At 38.4% G+C, this 20,207-nt stretch overlaps 1 protein-coding gene across 1 annotated transcript in view; it reads left to right on the top strand.

The window, feature by feature from the left end:
• LOC150087085 (DNA-binding protein SMUBP-2-like) overlaps positions 1-20,207 on the top strand; it is a 460,431-nt gene that overhangs the window by 380,969 nt on the left and 59,255 nt on the right. Inside the window, exon 16 of the mRNA XM_090372370.1 lies at positions 19,475-19,598. Coding sequence (XP_090228496.1) covers positions 19,475-19,598 — 124 coding nt within the window. The remainder of the gene's footprint in view (positions 1-19,474; positions 19,599-20,207) is intronic.

Genomic DNA, 20,207 nt, shown 5'->3' with positions numbered 1-20,207 from the left:
GTATTGCTCAAAACATCGAAGGCAGATATTGTTGGGATATCAGAGACGTGGTGTCACACAGATATAAGGGATGCGGAACTGCAATTTGGGGAGTACAACGTCTACAGAAAGGATAGACAGGATAGGAAGGGGGGAGGTGTTATGCTATTAGTTAAGAAACACATAAAAACCAAGGAAGTGAAGCCAGTCGACATCGCTGGACAGTGCAGTGTGGAGTCAGTTTGGTGTGACATAAGCATTGGGAGATCAAAATTGAGAGTAGGAGTGTGCTATAGGCCTAATGACTCTGATGAGTATAATAAGGAACTGTACAGGGAAATAGAGTGGGCCAGTAAATCAGAGTGTCTTATAATGGGAGATTTTAATTTCCCAGATATTGACTGGAATTTGGGGGCTGGATACTCACACACTAGCAGGGCTTTTGTGGATTTATTGGATGATTGTTTTCTACATCAGCATGTTCGGGAGGCAACTAGAGGGAGTAATACTCTTGATTTGATTATCAGCAGTGATTCTTCATGCATTAAGAATCTGCAGATAAATGAACCACTAGGTGGCAGTGATCACAGTGTGCTGAAGTGGGATTTACTCAAAGAGGTAACTACCATTAGGGGTAAAGGGAAGGGTTATTGCTTCCGTAAAGGCGACTACGATGGACTGAGACAGTATTTAAATTCTATACAGTGGGACCAACTGATGATGTTACCAACAGCAAATTCAAAATGGGAAGCATTCAAAGAACTTATCTTGGAAGCTACTAGGCTTTACATACCAACTAAGAAATATTGTTCAAGGTTTAGGCCAAAATGGATGTCAGATGAACTAATGAGGCATATGGCAGAGAAGAAAAATGCATGGGATACTTACAAATTAACACATGACACAGAAGCCTATGATAGATACAAGTTGATATGCAACCAAGTTACAAAGGAGGTTAGGCAGGCGAAGGCAGATTACGAGAAATCCTTGGCAAGGGATGCAAAGAAAAACAGCAAAGAGTTCTTTACTTATGTAAACTCTAGAAGGAAAGGGATGAATCAGATTGGTCCACTTGATATTGATGGGTCAAGTGTTGATGATCCTGCTCAGGTGGCTAACAAACTAAATGAATATTTTGCATCGACATTCACACATGAGGAGTTATTCAGCGAGGGGAATGCCAGAGGTGTATTCAACTCTAGCAGTAAGTTACAGAATCTTGAAATAACTGGGAGTAAAGTGGAGGAGAAACTGTTGAAGATAAACACAAGAAAGGCACCCGGGGTGGATGGGATCTATCCAGTTATATTAAAGGAGGCAGCAAAGGAAGTAAGCAAACCCTTAGCCATAATTATGAGAGCTTCCTTGGACTCAGGGGAGGTACCCATAGACTGGAAATGTGCAAATGTGACCCCAATTCACAAAGGAGGATCAAAGGCTGACACAAGTAATTATAGACCTGTGAGCTTGACTTCTGTTCCAGGAAAATTAATGGAGGCACTGGTTAAAGACGCACTGCAGGATCATTTAGACAAGACTTCAGTTATAGCTCAGACACAGCATGGTTTTGTTAAGGGGAAGTCTTGCCTGACCAACTTGATTGGATACTATGATGCAGTCACAAAAGAACTGGATGCAGGGAATAACTTTGATATTATATACTTGGATCTTAGAAAGGCTTTTGATACTGTTGCACATGGAAGACTGCTACACAAATTGGAGCAGTGTGACATTGGAGGCAAATTGCTGCTATGGATAAAGGGGTGGTTGAGGGGGAGAAGACAGAGAGTGGTAATCAATGGACACTGCTTATCGTGGACTGATGTTATTAGTGGAGTCCCTCAGGGCTCAGTGTTGGGTCCATTATTGTTTTCTGTATTTATAAATGATATTGATGATGGTATATCGGGATTAATGTCCAAGTTTGCAGACGATACAAAGGTTGGCAGGGTTGTCAAGGACACTACTGACACTATGCTTCTGCAACAGGATCTGGAAAGGTTGAGCAGATGGGCTGAGAGGTGGCAAATGAAGTTTAACATTGACAAATGTAAAGTACTACACATGGGAAACAGCAACCCCAGAGCAACGTATCAACTCTGTGGTACTACACTGACAGTGGTAGAGAATGAAAGGGACTTGGGGGTGATTGTGCAGGCAGATATGAAGTTCTCTGAGCAGTGCAGACGGGCTGCAAGAGTAGCTCATGGAGTATTGTCAATGATATACAGGAATTTTTCCAGCAGGGATAAGGAGGTGATTATTCCATTGTATAAGGCAATGGTCAGGCCACACCTAGAGGACTGTATACAGGTCTGGAGGCCTCATTTCAAGAAGGATGTAGAGCTGCTGGAACGAGTACAGAGAAGGGCAACAAGATTAGTGAATGGAACAAAGGGGTGCTCTTACGAAGAAAGGCTTAAGTTTTGCAAATTACAGTGTCTGGAGACTAGGCACCAGCGAGGTGATCTGATAGAGGTGTATAAAGCCTTGAATGGTTTAAGCATGCTCAATGCTGATGGGATTCTTCCTCTAGCTCAGAATAATCACCTGAGAGGGCATAAATTCAAATTGAGGAAAGACAGATGTAGGATAGACATGCGGAAATTTGCCTTTAGCCAGCGGGTGGTTGGTTGGTGGAACAGACTTCCATCCCTTGTGGTGGAGGTTGATAGCCTAAATAAGTTTAAGGCTCAGCTGGACAGGTATTTTGAACGAACAGAGGGGTGAAGTGGAAGTGGTTTTTTTTTTTTTTTTTTTTTTTTTGGCTGATGCTGCATAAGCTTGCTTTCTTGCATCAAATGCCTCTACTAATGCTAATGCTAAACTCCCCTGACCATTTGGTCGTCCCGGTGTATAAACAGAAAATTTAATTTAATTTAAACCTTGCATAACACGGTGTTTTTGAGCTTTTGTGTGGGGAAACCCTGCTATTTTGGATGTAATTTTTCAACGTTTCCATTCTCTTTTGTGAATCTCTGCTGTTGACTTGCTAGTGGCTATACAAAAAAATTGTGGGAAATCTCCATATTTTATTTTGTTGAGAAATCGGTGTGTTAGGTTCTGTGCTATTGAACTTGTGTTTGTTTGAGATGATAAAAATTGTGACTTTGAAACATGCAGTTCATGACTTAAGGTTATTTTGGTTTTTAATTGATTGTTTATAAATTTTTCTGGGTATGTATTACCAAATTTTGTTCTTAAGAACCGTATTGGAATAATTTCTTTGTTGTGGATTAAATTGCACCCATAAATTATGCCTAAGGAAAGTAAAAAATCACCGCTCAAAAGACATTTTTCAATTGTGGATCGTACAACATTTTTTAGTTGTGGACTGTATCAGAATCACAACTTTATCCCTCAAAGAAGTAAAACCATCAACATTAAATGTGTATTGGAAAAATGTATGGCCAGGTAAGTTCATTCAGGAAATATGGTCGAACTGGCAGGAAACTGAATCAGTGCGATAGTAGAACTTCCTGAGTCGGTAGGAGGGTAAGGTTTTGATGATATGACTACTGAAGACGTTCAAGAATTACTGGTAGAAAAAGAGGCTGGTGAAGTAGATTTGGTGGACATGGCATCGGAGGTAAACCAAATCAATTCAGAGGATGATAGCACAGATGAAAATTCTGAACTTCCAAATTTTACACTAAAAAGCATACGAGAAGGCATAAACATAGGCAAGCAATTTGATTTAAAGGAGCACAAAGTTCAAAAGGGAGCTTCAAAGATGCTTAGCTCCATAACAAGAAATTTACAAAGATCCATCAAGCAAAAGCAAACAAACCCAGATTACTGATTTTTTAAAGAGAGCAGAAAATACGTGAAATCTAGATGCTGCAAAAATGTTTCTGCAACAGAGAAAACATTTTCATTTGATTGTGCCTAGCAGTGATGAAGAGGAAGAAAATTAAATGAACGTACATTATCTGACATATATGTATCACAGTTTGTAAGATGTTCAGTCATTACTAATAAAAATAAAGTTTCCGATAGCTATAAAAAAAAGGTATTTTTGTTAGCTTTTGGAACGTAATCCCCCTTCACTTTTCTACTGGTTCTTGTTCCTGTATGACATGGTTTCGCACTACACAAGATTTTATAGAACCTAACTACTGTGTTATATGAGGGGTACTGTATATCTTTTCAGAGAGAGATTTAAAAAAAAGGAGTATACAGGAGATGAGCAATAAATATTACACATTTGAAATTAAGCTGAATGGCTAAGTTATAATTGCCTGATGGTAAATTATAACTTTTATGTTTATTTGTTTATTTTATTTTTTGTTTTCTTTGTATCCATATTTAAATCCTTCTGTTGATGCAAATAAAGATGCTCTCAGAATCACTCATAAAATTTAACCCAGGGGCTCACGTCTGGTGAGTATGGGCTTGGCACATTCAGGGTCCTGAGCTGGATATCATCATTCATTTATTGGTGATTCCCTTCTACTTTTGACTCTCTCTCTCTCTCTCTCAGGGTAACTCAGGAATGTTTTTTTTTTTGGCTGGTGCAGCATAAGCCTCAGGCTGCCTTGTACTGTAGAGCTAATAATAATGATAAATATAGTTGCTAATGGAAATTCAACTTTATACAAGTTTTTGCCAGCCGGTGCAAACTTAAAAAATTCGTGGAAACGTATTCTGCATCCTGTAGGAATAAATGGAGGTATCATAAAAATATTGTAATGTGAACCCAATAACATATTGTTTTGTTTGTTCCAAGTCCTTGGAAGTTGAAAATTTCGCTATATTATTAAACTATTTATCTCTCTAAAAGGTCATATTTTTAATGGAAATTGCACTACCCTTTCATCGTTATCATATGTTCCCGTTATAAAAATCAATTTTGAACGCCTTTGCGATATTTTTCTAAAGCACATTTCTGAAGGTCAGACCAAAAAACAATAAAAACAATTTGCAGTTTCTGATTTATTGGGCTTTTCTGTTAGTGCATCTAATTATAAATGGGTAGTAAACTCGATCTTATTGCATTTGGGATAATACTGATAACTGCAGTTGTGTGGATTTTTACGCTATTACAATGAAATTTGTTCCCCTTCACTGAAATCTTCAATCATATAAAAAAACAAATTTTCAGAAACTTCTTTTAATTCAGATTTACGCATTAGAATGATGAATGGAAAGAGACCAACAAAAACTTCAAGTGGTGGTAGTGCCAGGAAACAAAACAAAATTCATTTAGAAATGAAGATGGAAATGATTAAGTATGCAGCAGGACAGTTTGTCATCTATTGCAAGGGAATTGGGTCTCGCTGCTTCAACAGTGAATACTATTTTAAAGGACAGTGCATATAAAAGAACATGTCAAAGGATCAACGCACTTAAGATCAACAGTGATCACAAAACAGCATTCAGGTGCTATATCAATGACGGAATAGCTGTTAATAATATGCAAAAACATATTATTAACATTCAAGCAGAAGCAGCAAGTATTTATAAAGATACTGAGGATAAGTACTTTGAACCCCAACCCAACTTCCTGGCAAGCAACAAATGGTTTAATAGTAGTAGTAGTAGTAGTGGAATGTGATGTAAGAAAGCAGGTGTCAGCATCAGCCAAAAAAAAAAAAAAAATCACACCATTCCCTCCAAATGCCTGTCCAGTTCCTCCTTAAATTTATTCAACCTATCAACTTCCACAATGACAGATGGAAGTTTGTTCCAGCAATTAACCACTGCTGGCTAAAGGCAAATTTCCGCACATCTATTCTACATCTGTCTTTTCTTAATTTGAATTTATGCCCCCTTAGGTTCGTAATCTGAACAAGTGGAAGGATCCCATTAGAATTCAGCGTGCTCAACCCATTCAAGGCCTTATACACTTCAATCAGATCACCACGCAGGTGCCTAGTCTCCAGCCATTGCAATTTGCAGAACTTAAGCCTCTCTTGGTAAGAGGATCCCTTCATTCCCTTCACCAATCTTGTTTACCTTCTCTGTACACGCTCAAGTAAATCTACATCCTTCCTAAAATGAGGCCTCCAGACCTGTACACAGTACTCAAGGCATGGCCTGACCATTGCCTTACACAGAGGGACAATCACCTCCTTCTCCCTGCTAGCAAAATTCCTATATATCATTGACAAAACCCCATGACCTGCCCTGGCAGCCTGTCTGTATTGCTCAGAAAACTTCATATCTACTGCACAATTACTCCCAGGTCTTTTTCATTTTCTACCACCTTAAGTGTAGTACCACACAGTTGGTACGTTTCTCTGGGGTTACTTCTACCCATATGCAGTACTTTGCATTTGTCAAGGTTAAACTTCAGTTGCCACTTCTTAGCCCATCTGCCCAAATTATCTAGATCCTGTTGCAGTAGCACACTGCCATTACTGTCATTAACAACCCTGCCAACCTTTGTATCATCTGCAAACTTCGACATTAAGCCTGATATACCTTCATCAATATCATTGATAAATATACAAAACAACAGTGGACCTAACATCGAACCCTGTGGAACACCACTAATAACATTAGTCCACGAAGAGCAACACCCATTGATTGCCACCCTCTGTCTTCTCCCACTTAACCATCCTTTTATCCATTGTAGCAACTTACCCTTAATACCATTCTGCTCCAATTTGTACAATAGTCTTCCATGCGCAACAGTATCAAAAGCTTTCCTGAAATCCAAATATATGATATCAAAATTATTTTTTGCATCCAGTTCCTTTGTAACCACATCGTAATATCCTATCAAATTCGTCAGACAAGACTTTCCCTTAACAAACCCATGCTGTATATCTGAATTATTGCTGCAGTCTTGTCTAGATGATTCTGCAATGCATCTTTAACCAGTGACTCCATTATTTTACCCGGAACAGAAGTTAAACTGGTCTGTAATTACACGTGTCACCCTTCGATCCCCCTTTGTGAATTGGGGATACATTTGCACTTCTCCAGTCAGTGGGAACCTCCCCTGAGTCCAAGTATGCTCTCATAATTATGGCTAAGGGTTTACTTAGTTGCTTTGCCGCTTCCTTTAATATAACTGGATAAATCCCATCCACCCCAGGTGCTTTTCGTATGTTTAACTTCGACATTTTCTCCTCCACTTTGCTTTCAGTTATTACAAAATCATTGAATATCCTTCTACAATTTGATAACCTTCTGCCATTTTCAAACCTTAATAATTCCTCATGTGTGAACGTAGATGCAAAATACTCATTCAGTTTGTTTGCTATCTGAGCAGGATCATCAACAGTCGAACCATCGATGTCAAGTGGACCAATCAGATTCATTCCCTTCCTTTTAGAGTTTATATAAGTAAAGAAATCCTTGCTGTTTTTCTTAGCATCTTTTACCAAGGATTTCTCGTAATCTGCCATCGCCTGCCTAACCTCCTTTGTGTCCTGATTACAGACTAGCTTATATCTGCCATAGGCTTCTGAGTCGCTTGATAATTTATATGCATCCCATGCATTTTTCTTCTCTGTCACAAGTCTCATTAGTTCATTAGATAACCATTTAGGCCTAAACCTTGAACAATATTTCTTAGTAGGTATGAAACTTTTAGTAGCATCCACGATTAATTCCTTAAATGCTTCCCACTTAGAATTTACTGTTGGTAACATCGTCAGTTTATCCCACTGTACAGAATTTAAAAACTGTCGGAGACCACTGTACTCACCTTTACGGAAGCAAAAACCGTTTCCTTTACCCCTGATGGTAATTAAATCTTTAAGTAAATCCAACATCAGTACACTGTGATAACTGCCACCTAGTGGTTCCTTTATCTGCAAATTCTTAATACACGAATGATCACTGCTGATAACCAGATCAAGAGTATTACTTTCTCTGGTTGCCTCTCGAACATGCTGCTGCAGAAAACAATCATCCAATAAATTCACAAATGTTTGACTAGTGTGTGAGTGACCAATCCACAAGTTCCAGTCAATATCTGGGAAGTTAAAATCCCCCATTATAAGACATTCTGATTCACTGGCCCACTCTGTTTCTCTGTACAATTGTTCATTGTACTTATTCGAGTCATGAGGCCTATAACACACTCCTACTCTTATTTTTGCTTTTTTCACACCAAACTGACTCAACAGTGCACTGTTCATCTATATCAACTGGATGCACTTCTTTTGATTTTATGTTTTTCTTAATTAACAGCATAGCACCTCCTTCCTTTCTATCCTGTCTATCCTTTCTGTACAAATTGTACTCCCCAAATTCCAGTTCAGCATTCCTTATATCTGTGTGACACCACGTCTCTGTTATCCCAACAATATCCGCCTTTGATGTCTTGACCAACACTTCAAATTCATCAAATTTATTTACTATACTTCTAGCATTGGTATACATGCAAGCATACATGCTCCTACTCCTATTCCTAGTTACCATAACACATCCCATATACCCACCTATTTCAGGATGACTGCCATCCGTCCCTGAAACCCCCAACACCCCACACTCCAGGTCGCTACTTATTCTAATAGAAGTTGTGCAAGAATCACCTTCACCTCTGCCTATGGCTACTGTTAAACTATTAGTCCTTGTGTCCCCCCAAGCTATCAGTGTTCCGACCCACCTAACACTGCCTCGATAGCATCAGCAAATATTCTTGCACCCTTTCTATTTAAGTGTATCCCATCCCTGTAGAAGCAGTCTCTCCTGTTAACAAGTATAGTCCAGGCTGAAAAAAATTCTACCCCTTGAGACTTGCACATTCTTTCCAGGGCCGAATTGATCGACAAGGCTCTCATCATATACTCCCTCCTCTCGTGTCTGGGCAGAATTGCAGACACTTTCAAATTCAACTCTAATTCTCACCTTTTGTTCAACAGTGACCTGTACTTGTTAAGTAATTCTGCCGGCTCCTACTCTTAATATCATTAGTGCCAACGTGTACAACTATATCACCTTTTGTGCCCTTAAAAGATGATATTCGTTCTACAACGTCATCAACCTTTGCCCCTGGCAGACATACCCTAGTCCTGTTCCACCTATCCTTTTTATAAAGCATGTTTCCCGTTTCCCTGACAATAGAGTCTCCAACAACTACTAGTTCCTGAGGGACCAGCGCATTCTGCCTTGCCGCTGTGTTGCGTGATGACCAAGTGCAAGCTCTGGCGTTGATGTGGGCAGCTGAGCGCCTGATGGGCCCCTCAATTTAGATCTTTCGAGGGCATCCGCCCTGTCCTTCAAACTCTCATATAAGCCCATAACAACGCTGAGTTGTCGCCTGATTTCCTTACACTCCTTACATCGCGCACACAGAAAGACATCCCCCATGGCAATATCATGTTCCGTTCCAGAGAGTTCGGCAAACATTTGACAAGTTGCAAATAGAATGCAAGGTTTCAAGGCATCAAAAAATAGGCCAATGCTTGCTTGGAGCAAATGCAGCAGGAGATTACAGATTAAAACCACTGCTTGTGTACCATTCTGGAAATTCTTGTGCATTTAAGGGCATCACTAAAATCACCCTATCTGTGCATTTCCAATTGAACCAGAGAGCATGGATAACAGTATCTCTCTTTGAGGATTGGTTTAAATGCTGCTTCATTCTCGAGGTTGAAAAATATTGTAAAGACAATGATGTTCCAATTTTGCTTCTATTAGATAATGTTCCTGGACATCCTACACATCTAGATGATTTCAATTTGAACGTGAGAGTCATATTTCTACCGCCAAACACGACTTTCCTCATCCAACCTATGGATCAGGGTGTTATTTCGAATTTCAAAGCATACTATTTACGCTCAACATTTGCTCAAGCATTGTCTGCAGTAAATGACGAGAAAAATTTTACGTTGAGAGACTTTTGGAAATCTTTCATTATTTACCACGCCATCTTAAACATTAATAAGGCCTGGGTGGAATTTACTAAAAGTTGTTTAAATGGCACATGGAAGAAAATATGCCCACAGCGCGTAAAAGGCTAGGAAGGATTTGAAAAAGACGAATCATATGAAGAGGTTACAGATAAGATTGTAAAGGTTACAATCTTATCTGTAACCTCTTCATATGAGCTACTTCAGCTGGAGGTTGATGCCAAAGCCGTGGAGGAGTTAATAGAGGAAAAAGAGAAGGAATTATCTAATGAATAACATATTGACTTTCAGGTGGCAACAGTGAAAGAAGAAAATGCATGAAGCGCAAGATGAATAAAATGAGCAGCCGAGACACTTCATTGCCAAAGAGATGGTAATGGCGAGATTTGAGAAGATGGATCCTGACAGCGAACAATTCTTAAAAGTTAACAGAGGGGTGAATGATATGCTTGCTTGCTACAAAGAAATCTACGATGAAAAGAAAAAAAAGCCACCGTCCAGTCATCCATTAATTAGTTCTTTCGTAAGGTTGAGTGGCCGACCCTTCTAAATCTCCACAGCCCTCAACCTCTGCAGTGGTGTACTTATCAACAGAAGACGTCGATTCTGGAAATGATGCTCAAGAGGGACGTTATGCTTGTCTCCTCTCATTTTTTGTAATTTATAATTTTGAAATTTTTTTAAAATGCACGCTTTTGTAATTTTTCCTGCACATGAGATAAAAAAATGGAATAAATAATTCTATTTACATGTTCATTGAACATTTATTTTTTGATTCAATCAATTCAGCTAGCACAGTTGTGAGTGCTGCACAAGCATGGGGGAAATTCCCTGACTTACGTAGTGTTCCGCGGAATGTAATCCTTATGTAAGTCGGGGAGTTCTTGTATTATCATATCTGTGAGGCATTGGAAACTTTTATCAAGTTTATGTCCTCTGTGACACTAATAAGAGCATTGGAACTTTTAAAAGTTCCTCTCCTGTTAGAGACTGGAGGAACTTTTAAAATCATCATCAATTTCTGTAGTAAGCTATTCTCAAAAAAAGAACGTGGTTTGCTGCATGAGTTATTTTGGGTTTACAGAAAATGAAATTTGGAATTTTCTCAAAAAAAAATTAGGAAATCTCTAACAAGGAATATCAGAAGAAAATAGTTCAACTGAAATGAGTAGTGGTTGAGGCAACCGGTAATTGAGACTTTATCAGAAAATGTAAGTGCAGCTTGCCAGCTTACAGGTGGAAATGGACACCAGTGAGATTGGAACTGAGACCATGTATATTTGTAATTTTAATGAGGAAGTTTTTTGCTAGGTTTATATCTTTTTGCAGGTAAATTTGTTTTATTGGATTGATTATTCTTGATGCATTCAATACATGAAGTAAAAGTAGAGGGGGGAAACGTATAAATTAATGAAATTTTTGGATGTGGCCTACATGCAACAAGAATATACCAAGTTCCTTGGCATGGTGTCTCCTCAACAATGCCACATACAAACTACTCAGACTTCCTCCTGTCACTAGCTGGCAGAATAGAGGCAATGAGATTATATACTAGCCGATCCAGATGCTTCATAGAGAGCTACTGACAGGTTCAATCTGGTAGACTATTTAGCAGCTAGCCTGTGAAAACTGTTTTAGAGCCATACCCTTGAAATGCAAGGAATCTTGCCATGATGCCACCCATTGATGGAAGAAATGGGATCTTTGGATATGGCATATATATAGTGATGTAGTTTTTCAGGAATAGTGATGCTGTCAGCCAGTAGATTGTAGGATCAGAATTGGAACATAAGGGGAAGTGTGCTTGTTCACTCCCCCCCCTCAAGAGATTGCATTCTGAGTGGCAAGGATACACTGGCTTGGAGACAGAAATCAAACTGTATAGGGAGAACAACACAAGAGAATTGATATTTGCAATTAGCAGTTGTGTGATACAGATGCAGTCAGAAGTGTGCTGTAGAGGGCTTGAGCAAACTCCTTTTAAATTTTTGGGAATTATCCAAGCCCCTTGTTAAAAAAAAAAGAAAAAAAGTGTCTGATAAAATTTCAGTGATTCCTTTAACTGGGGATGATTGTTAGCTGAAATTCTTTGCAAGCGAGCCCCTTCTTAACAAATGAGCACCAAGTCCTCTGGGTGCATTTAATATTGCGTACCCCTCTACGGAGAACATTTCCTAATCAACTTCCCATTGATGCTGCTGGTCCTCCAGTCTATCATCACTGGGATCCAGTGCTGACAGATTAGGTTCCAGGCTAACACCATAGGAATACAACATGTTTGCTGTGTGCTGCAATACTTGGAAACTCAGAAAGGGGATCTGGTGGTTGAGGTACCCAGCCTCAACTGGATGATTCATCCAGGATCATTGGCTAATGGATTCACTCTCAAGTGTCAAACGTGGCAATGCTACGCTCCTATCCTTATATTGTCCAAGGGACAGGATTTAGTTTGGTGGAGGAGTGGATATTGTGCTTGGGTATCCCTAGTGTTCCAATTCCATTTATTGCTTGCTGGATAGTGGATATCCAGCACTATGTCTGCATGCACCTGGGAACAACAAAAAAAAAAAAAAAATAAATAAATAAAAAATTTAAAAAATCTTCATGAATCCTGATAAAAAAAAAAATTTCTTGTTCTGCGACCCAACCAGAAAATAATTACTCAAAAACTGACACCATCTTTTCAGTGAATACTCATAGAACTGAAACCCTATCAGGTCTTACATCTCGATACCTGATAATTCACTTGAGGAAGGTAGAGTAAGTTTCAATTTAATCTTGAACCAACAAAAATTGTGGAAAGCTTTGCCTTGAGAGTAGCCTGACAGTTGTGACGTGACTACTGCATGATTAATATCATTAGTATCAACATGTACGATGTATCACTTTTTGGGCTTTAACCTGGACATTATGGTGGGTAACCTAACAGGTGACTCTCAAAAATAATGTTTCTGTGTTACCCATTAATCAGTGATAAAAAAAAAAAAAAATTTTTTTAATTTTCTGCCTTACTTAAACAGCAGTATAGGTTGGTGGGAATATCTGTGAGCACAAAATGCCTGATGCTTGGCCAACACAAGGCATCAAAGATTTCAGCAGTCAGTGGAGACAGCCAAGAGGTACTTTTGGTCAGTGTTGGCTGGGACTGTGAAAGAGGACGAAGAGTATCTGTGGTGCAGGAACCTTTTTTTACAAGCTAACAATCAGAATGATTGTTGGCTTGTAAATTGGCAGTGGAATAGTGGTGAAGAGTTCTGATGTAGAGCATATGCTCAAATATCTTTTCAAGTACAGGTAGTAGCACAGTGGGATGATAGGAGTTGTGCTGTGTTGTGGGCTTGTCTGGTTTCTTAAGGATGAGTTGAAGAGAACTTCTTTCCTTATGTTGGGAACAATGAATTTTTTCCAGGCATTTGTTGTACAGTGCATGATGTTCCGGGAAGATGCTCTAAATCTTCTTTATAACTTCAACTTCAAGAAGATCATGGCTAGGTGCTTTGTTGTTTTTAGTGTTCTCAAGAGCAGCAGTGATTTCTTCAGCCAAGAAGGGGACCTTAGTGTTGTTATTGCTGTGGTGAGTTTCACTGAGAATTTGAAACTGGAAAGTCAAACCCGTAGAGAATTGTCTACAGGATCGTCACCAGTAAGCTGCCAAGGGACAAAGTAATCAGTTCCACCATCACACCAACAGGACAACTTACCTGCTTGTGGGAAGACTATTGTCAACTTTCTTTCCACCGTGTTTCCTAATGATGACCTTCACCTTACTGAATCCCAGCAACAAATTCTCAGTCAAACCCACTACAGCAATAACAACACTGGTGGTGGTGGTAAAAGCATTTCTGATATTCTATATGGTTCACGGAGAGCCTCTACTTTGCGCTGAGGCCAAACCTTTTTTGCAGTATACCCCTCTCTCCTTAGGACATTTAATTCATTATGCCACCAAGGGACAGATTTGTGGTGTGCCTTTTTTCTGGTAATGGCCACATCACAGGCAGTAAGTATAACAGAGGTGATCCTTGCTGCATGTTCTTCTGGGTAGATTGAGGAGAAGGCAGTGATAGAATAGTCATTCAATGATGTTTGTAGTGTGGTCTTGAACAAGTCCCAGTCAGTATGCTTAATGGCATACATTGTTGGTGGCAGGATGAACCGGATCCACCAGACGAACCATGGAGAAGGAGATTGCCCTATGGTCTGAGGAGACCCTCATTAACCCTCGATAAGGCAAACTTCCATTCTATAGAGTGGCTGGCCAAGGTGACATCAAACACCTGACCAACTGCCCAACTTCTCAAACACCAAAGTGTTTGAGAAGGTGGGCAGTTGGTTAGGTCTGTTAAGGATGTTATTTGTTGAGGAGGCACTATAATCTGTCAGTAGAGCACCATTAATGGTTTCTGGACAAGCAGTGCCTTCAGTGTTATTGCTATGCCAAAGTGAGGAATGCCAAGAAGATGATTATATGAAATCTGATATTCTCTCTAAATGGCCACTACACTAAGGGAAGCAAGGAATGCAGTTTAAATTTTGCCCTCTGTGAAGTGTATCAAATTTAAGTACATTTTGAAATAAACCTGAAAAATGGATTTATATGTACCCATTATATATATTCACTAACTAATATTAGTGAATAAATATTAGTGGACTGGAATTTGGGGAGTACAATGTGTACAGAAAGGATAGGAAGGGAGGAGGGGTTATGCTATTAGTTAAGAAACACATAAAATCCAAGGAAGTGAAGCCAGTCGACATCGCTGGACAGTGCAGTGTCGAGTCAGTTTGGTGTGACATAAGCATTGGGAGATCAAAATTGAGAGTAGGAGTGTGCTATAGGTCTAATTAATGATGAGTATAATAAGAAACTGTAGAGGGAAATAGAGTGGGCCAGTAAATCAGAGTCTTATAATGGGGGATTTTAATTTCCCAGATACTGACTGGAATTTGTGGGTTGGTCACTCACAATGCAAGGCTTTTGTGGATTTATTGGATGATTGTTTTCTACATCAGCATGTTTGGGAGGCAACTAGAGGGAGTAATACTCTTGATCTGATTATCAGCAGTGATTCTTCATGCATTAAGAATCTGCAGATAAAGGAACCACTAGGTGGCAGTGATCACAGTGTGCTGAAGTGGGATGTACTCAAAGAGGTAACTACCATCAGGGGTAAAGGGAAGGGTTTTTGCTTTCATAAAGGTGACTACGATGGTCAGAGACAGTATTTAAATTCTATACAGTGGGACCAACTGATGATGTTACCAACAGCAAATTCAAAATGGGAACCATTCAAAGAACTTATCTTGGAAGCTACTAGGCTTTACATACCAACTAAGAAATATTGTTGAAGGTTTAGGCCTAAATGGATGTCAGATGAACTAATGAGACATATGGCAGAGAAGAAAAATGCATGGGATACATATAAATTAAAATGTGACACAGAAGCTTATGATAGATATAAGTTGATCTGTAACCAAGTTACAAATGAGGTTAGGCAGGCGAAGGCAGATTACAAGAAATCTTTGGCTTCTAGAGTTTACATAAGTAAACTCTAGAAGGAAGGGGATGAATCAGATTGGTCCACTTGATATCGATGGTTCAACTGTTGATGATCCTGCTCAGGTAGCTAACAAACTAAATGAATATTTTGCATCGACATTCACACATGAGGAGTTATTCAGCAAGGGGAATGCCAGAGGTGTATTCAACTCTGGCAGTAAGCTAGATAATCTTGTAATAACTGAAAGTAAAGTGGAGGAGAAATTGTTGAAAATAAACACAAGAAAGGCACCTGGGGTGGATGGGATCTATCCAGTTATATTAAAGGAGGCAGCAAAGGAAGTAAGCAAACCCTTAGCCATAATTATGAGAGCTTCCTTGAACTCAGGAGAGGTACCCATAGACTGGAGATGTGCAAATGTGACCCAAATTCACAAAGGAGGATCAAAGGCTGACACAAGTAATTATAGACCTGTGAGTTTAACTTCTGTTTCAGGAAAATGAATGGAGGCACTGGTTAAAGCTCTGCAGGATCATCTAGACAAGACTTCAGTTATAGCTCGGACACAGCATGGTTTTGTTAAGGGAAAGTCTTGCCTGACCAATTTGATTGGATACAATGATGCAGTCACAAAAGAACTGGATGCAGGGAATAACTTTGATATTATATATTTGGATCTTAGAAAGGCTTTTGATACTGTTGCATATGGAAGACTGCTGCACAAATTGGAGCAGTGTGGCATTGGAGGCAAATTGCTGCTATGGATAAAGGGATGGTTGAGGGGGAGAAGACAGAGTGGTAATCAATGGACACTGCTCATCGTGGACTAATGTTATCAGTGGAGTCCCTCAGGGTTCAGTGTTGGGTCCATTATTGTTTTCTGTATTTATAAATGATATTTATGATGGTATATCAAGCTTAATATCCAAGTTTGCAGTGATACAAAGGTTGGAAGGGTTGTTAAGGACACTACTGATGCTATGCTGCTGCAACAGGATCTGGAAAGGTTGAGCAGATGGGATGAGAGGTGGCAAATGAAGTTTAACATTGACAAATGTAAAGTACTACATATGAGAAACAGCAACCCCAGAGCAACGTATCAACTCTGTGGTACTACACTGACAGTGGTAGAGAATGAAAAGGATCTGAGGGTAATTTTGCAGGCAGATATGAAGTTCTCTGACAGTGCAGATGGGCTGCAAGAGTAGCTCATGGTGTCTTGAAGGAAGGGGATATCAATGATATAAAGGAATTTTTCTAGCAGGGATAAGCAGGTGATTATTCCCTTATATAAGGCAATGGTCAGGCCACACTTTGAGTACAGGTCTGGAGGCCTCATTTCAAGAAGGATGTAGAGCTGCTGGAACGAGTACAGAGAAGGGCAACAAGATTAGTGAATGGAACAAAGGGTTGCTCTTACGAAGAAAGGCTTAAGTTTTGCAAATTACAGTGTCTGGAGACTAGGCACCGGCGAGGTGGTCTGATAGAGGTGTATAAAGCCTTGAATGGTTTGAGCATGCTCAATGCCGATGGGATTTTTACTCTTGCTCAGAATAATCACCTGAGAGGGCATAAATTCAGATTGAGGAAAGACAGATGTAGGATAAATGTGCGGAAATTTGTCTTTAGCCAGCAGGTAGTTGGTTGGTGGAACAGACTTCCATCCCTTGTTGTGGAAGTTAGCCTAAATAAATTTAAGGCCCAGCTGGACAGGTATTTCGAACGAACGGAGGATTTTTTTTTTTTTTTTTCGGCTGAAGCTGCATAAGCTTGCTTTTTTGCATCATATGCCTCTACTAATGCTAATGTGCTATTTAATTTTAATAATATTTATATACATATAATACGCAGAAATATATGTGCATGCACCTGTTTGAAATATTGCACACTTAGTACAGTATTTTAAACTGAGAAATGGAAAAGAATAAGAGACTGTTTCTGTTTTGTCTAAAACACTTTTTTGCAAGTTTCAGCAGAATTAATATATTTTTTTATTTGAAAATAAAAGATGAAAACACAATGTTTTAAAAATTAATTTTTTATTAAAACTTAAAAATTATGTCCAATAAGTACTATAGTCCATGAAAAAAAGAATTAAATATTGGCAGTGTTTAAACAGAATTTAAAAAATTAAAAACATTTTTAAAAAATTAAAGAGAAAGTTTAGCACTGGTCAGATGACCTGTCACCATTTTTGCTACATTTTGGGTGCCACCACTGCTTGATTAAAAGATTCTGAAAGGTTCTGAAACACAATTAACTTTTGTCTTTGGCAGACATATGCTGGTCCCATTCTACCTATCTTTTTATATAATATATTTTCTGTTTCCCTGGCAATAGAGTTGCCAACATTAGCTACTTCCTGTGGGACCATTGCCTTCCACCTCTGTCAATTCCACTGTTGTCTGAAGTAGAGGTGTAAGTTGTAGTCTTGAGTTTGGCAGCTGAGTCCTTTTGGGATCCTTCATTTTTTAATTAATTTCTTTAATTTATTCTTCCTTTACAGGAGAACTACCCTAGACAGATCTTCCTCAAGACAAAATATTCCCATTTCTCTGCATTCTTTGTTTTGCTGCTCTTCTGAGGAATGATATTCATTTATTTAAATACAATTGTAACACTGCACTATTCACAGGTTGTGTTCATTTTGTTTTAGATGTATGAAACAGAGCTCTAATGCTCAATTTTGTTTTATATTATGCTATTATTATATATATTATTATAATTAATATTTAATTTTATAATTATATTACACTTAAAATCACAATCATATTTTTATAAATTTATAATTTATAGGCTTAATAAAAACACTTATAATATTAATTATCCTCCTGCAGAATTACATAAAAGAATATGAAATAGTGTTTTTACTGTTCTTATATTAATACAGTGAACACAATGATGGCAAAATTTTCATTGAGTAATGAAAGGTCTACTTAGTAGAGTTGGTAATTTGGTCACACACTGTAGCTAACACATGCATTATTCTGTAGAATACATACATTTACTTTCAAGAAATACATGGTTTGTGGCTAAAGTTTCCTTGCTTCAAGTGTGAGGAGTTAAGATATCCAAGATGTTAAGATAAGCTAGTAGTATTAAGTTTGCACTTGAGACGTTTAAATGAACCTTTTCTATTATAATGATTCCACTGCTTTCTCTAACTGTTAGGTTGATAAAGTGCACTTGATAGCATTATAACTTTTCATGTGTTCTCTTTCTGTGCTGCATGTTCTTTGCACTGTCTTAGCTATTACATAAAACACATATTGCATCTTTAATCACATAATAAACAGGGTTTTTCAAAAATGATGGTCAATAATTTAAAAGGTGAAAAGTACAAACTAAAATAAGCAAAAAAGTCCCAGTGAATATCGGGTTGCAAATGAACTGTTTTTGACATAATGCACATTTTCTGTTAAGATCCGCAACTGACTATGGGAGCACTAGTTTAGCAAAAAGCTGTAAATCCTTTGCTAAGGGTGGTTTTATTAAACATAAGATAATACATTTTTAATTTTTGGTTTCAACACCACAGGATTTTACAGATGTTACATGTTAGAGGATGTTCTTTCTAACACTCTTTCCTTAACATCAGGTGTTATGCTTCTGGGCCTACCTGCTCATACTCCATGTGCGAAGCCCCATGTTCTCTAAGGTGTTGATGTACCCTGATGAATGTGCACCTGTTGGGCTGCCTTCAGCGGGGATGTGCTTCTTGGTACAAATGTGCAGCCTCGAGTGCACTGCCGTTGGCTTTACCATACATGAAGTGCATGTCTGCATACTCTTCATTGCTGTAACCTCTTTCCATGTTGGACTATCCTTTTACAAGTACTAGTATGCCTGCTACGTCTCAGAGCATTGAGAGAGGGGAAATGGAGAGAATGAGCATAACCTAACCTAAACAAACAAGTCAGTGGCGGATCCCAACTAGAAATGTGCAATATCTCGAAAATGATTCACTTAAGCACCCATGTTTACTAGGCTTTTTTTGCATATTGTAGTCTGTACAGTTCTCCTTTAAATTATTGACCATCACTTTTGAAACATCTTGTATAATAAAGGTCACATAACATATATATAGACATACATATTTGCATTGGTAGACTTACATATTTAGCAGCTTAGTGATACATGTGCTGTACATATGGGTTTATTTGATAATTTAACATATTTCAGGAGCCCAGAGTTAAACACAGCAAAAATATTTGACACGATAGAGGACTTTATGAAGGATACTGCAAAAACTGAACTCAATTTTCCTTCTTCTCTGACTTCCTTTGAGAGACGATTTGTCCACGAAGTAAGTATTCAGTTATATACATTAGTACAGCGGTTTCCAAACTGTGTGCCTCAGTGAACTCATAGGGGCGCTGCAGGATATTTTAAATTTTTGAGGGAAACAGTGATATTCGACATCTGTTGGAGACCGCATGAACTACTAGCTCGAGGTAGTTCACAGTTTTTTCAACATTACTTATTAAGTTGTTTGGACCTAGCTACTTAATAAATGGAAGTGTTAGGTATTTCTTTTGGCCTAGGGGTGCTGTAAAAAAATTGCTGAGACACTAAGGGTGCCATGAACCAAGAAAGTTTGGGAACCTCTGCATTAGTACATAACAGCTTACCAATATTGATTTGATTTTTTTTTTTTTTTTTTTTCATTTGAATTGCATTTTCAATTAGAAAATTATATTGACTAGAGGGGCTAGTTGTTGTTTTATTTTGAAAAATTTTAAACTGCTAAACAGTTAAAATGCTCTAGGAATAGAAAGATGTGAAATGCATTCAGAAACTATGCTATATTAAAAATAAAAATGTATCCTTTTTTTATTGGTACTCAGCACCTCTTTCAAATAGTGGAGACTAAAAACTATAGATCAATGGACACACCAAATGCAAACTTAAAATT

The sequence above is a fragment of the Mastigoproctus giganteus genome, chromosome 4 (genome assembly GCF_048544385.1).
Source record: "Mastigoproctus giganteus isolate SK-2022 chromosome 4, ASM4854438v1, whole genome shotgun sequence".
Lineage (NCBI taxonomy): Eukaryota > Metazoa > Arthropoda > Arachnida > Uropygi > Thelyphonidae > Mastigoproctus > Mastigoproctus giganteus.
Note: the sequence above shows the minus strand (reverse complement) of the source record. Positions and strands in the feature narration are given on the sequence as shown.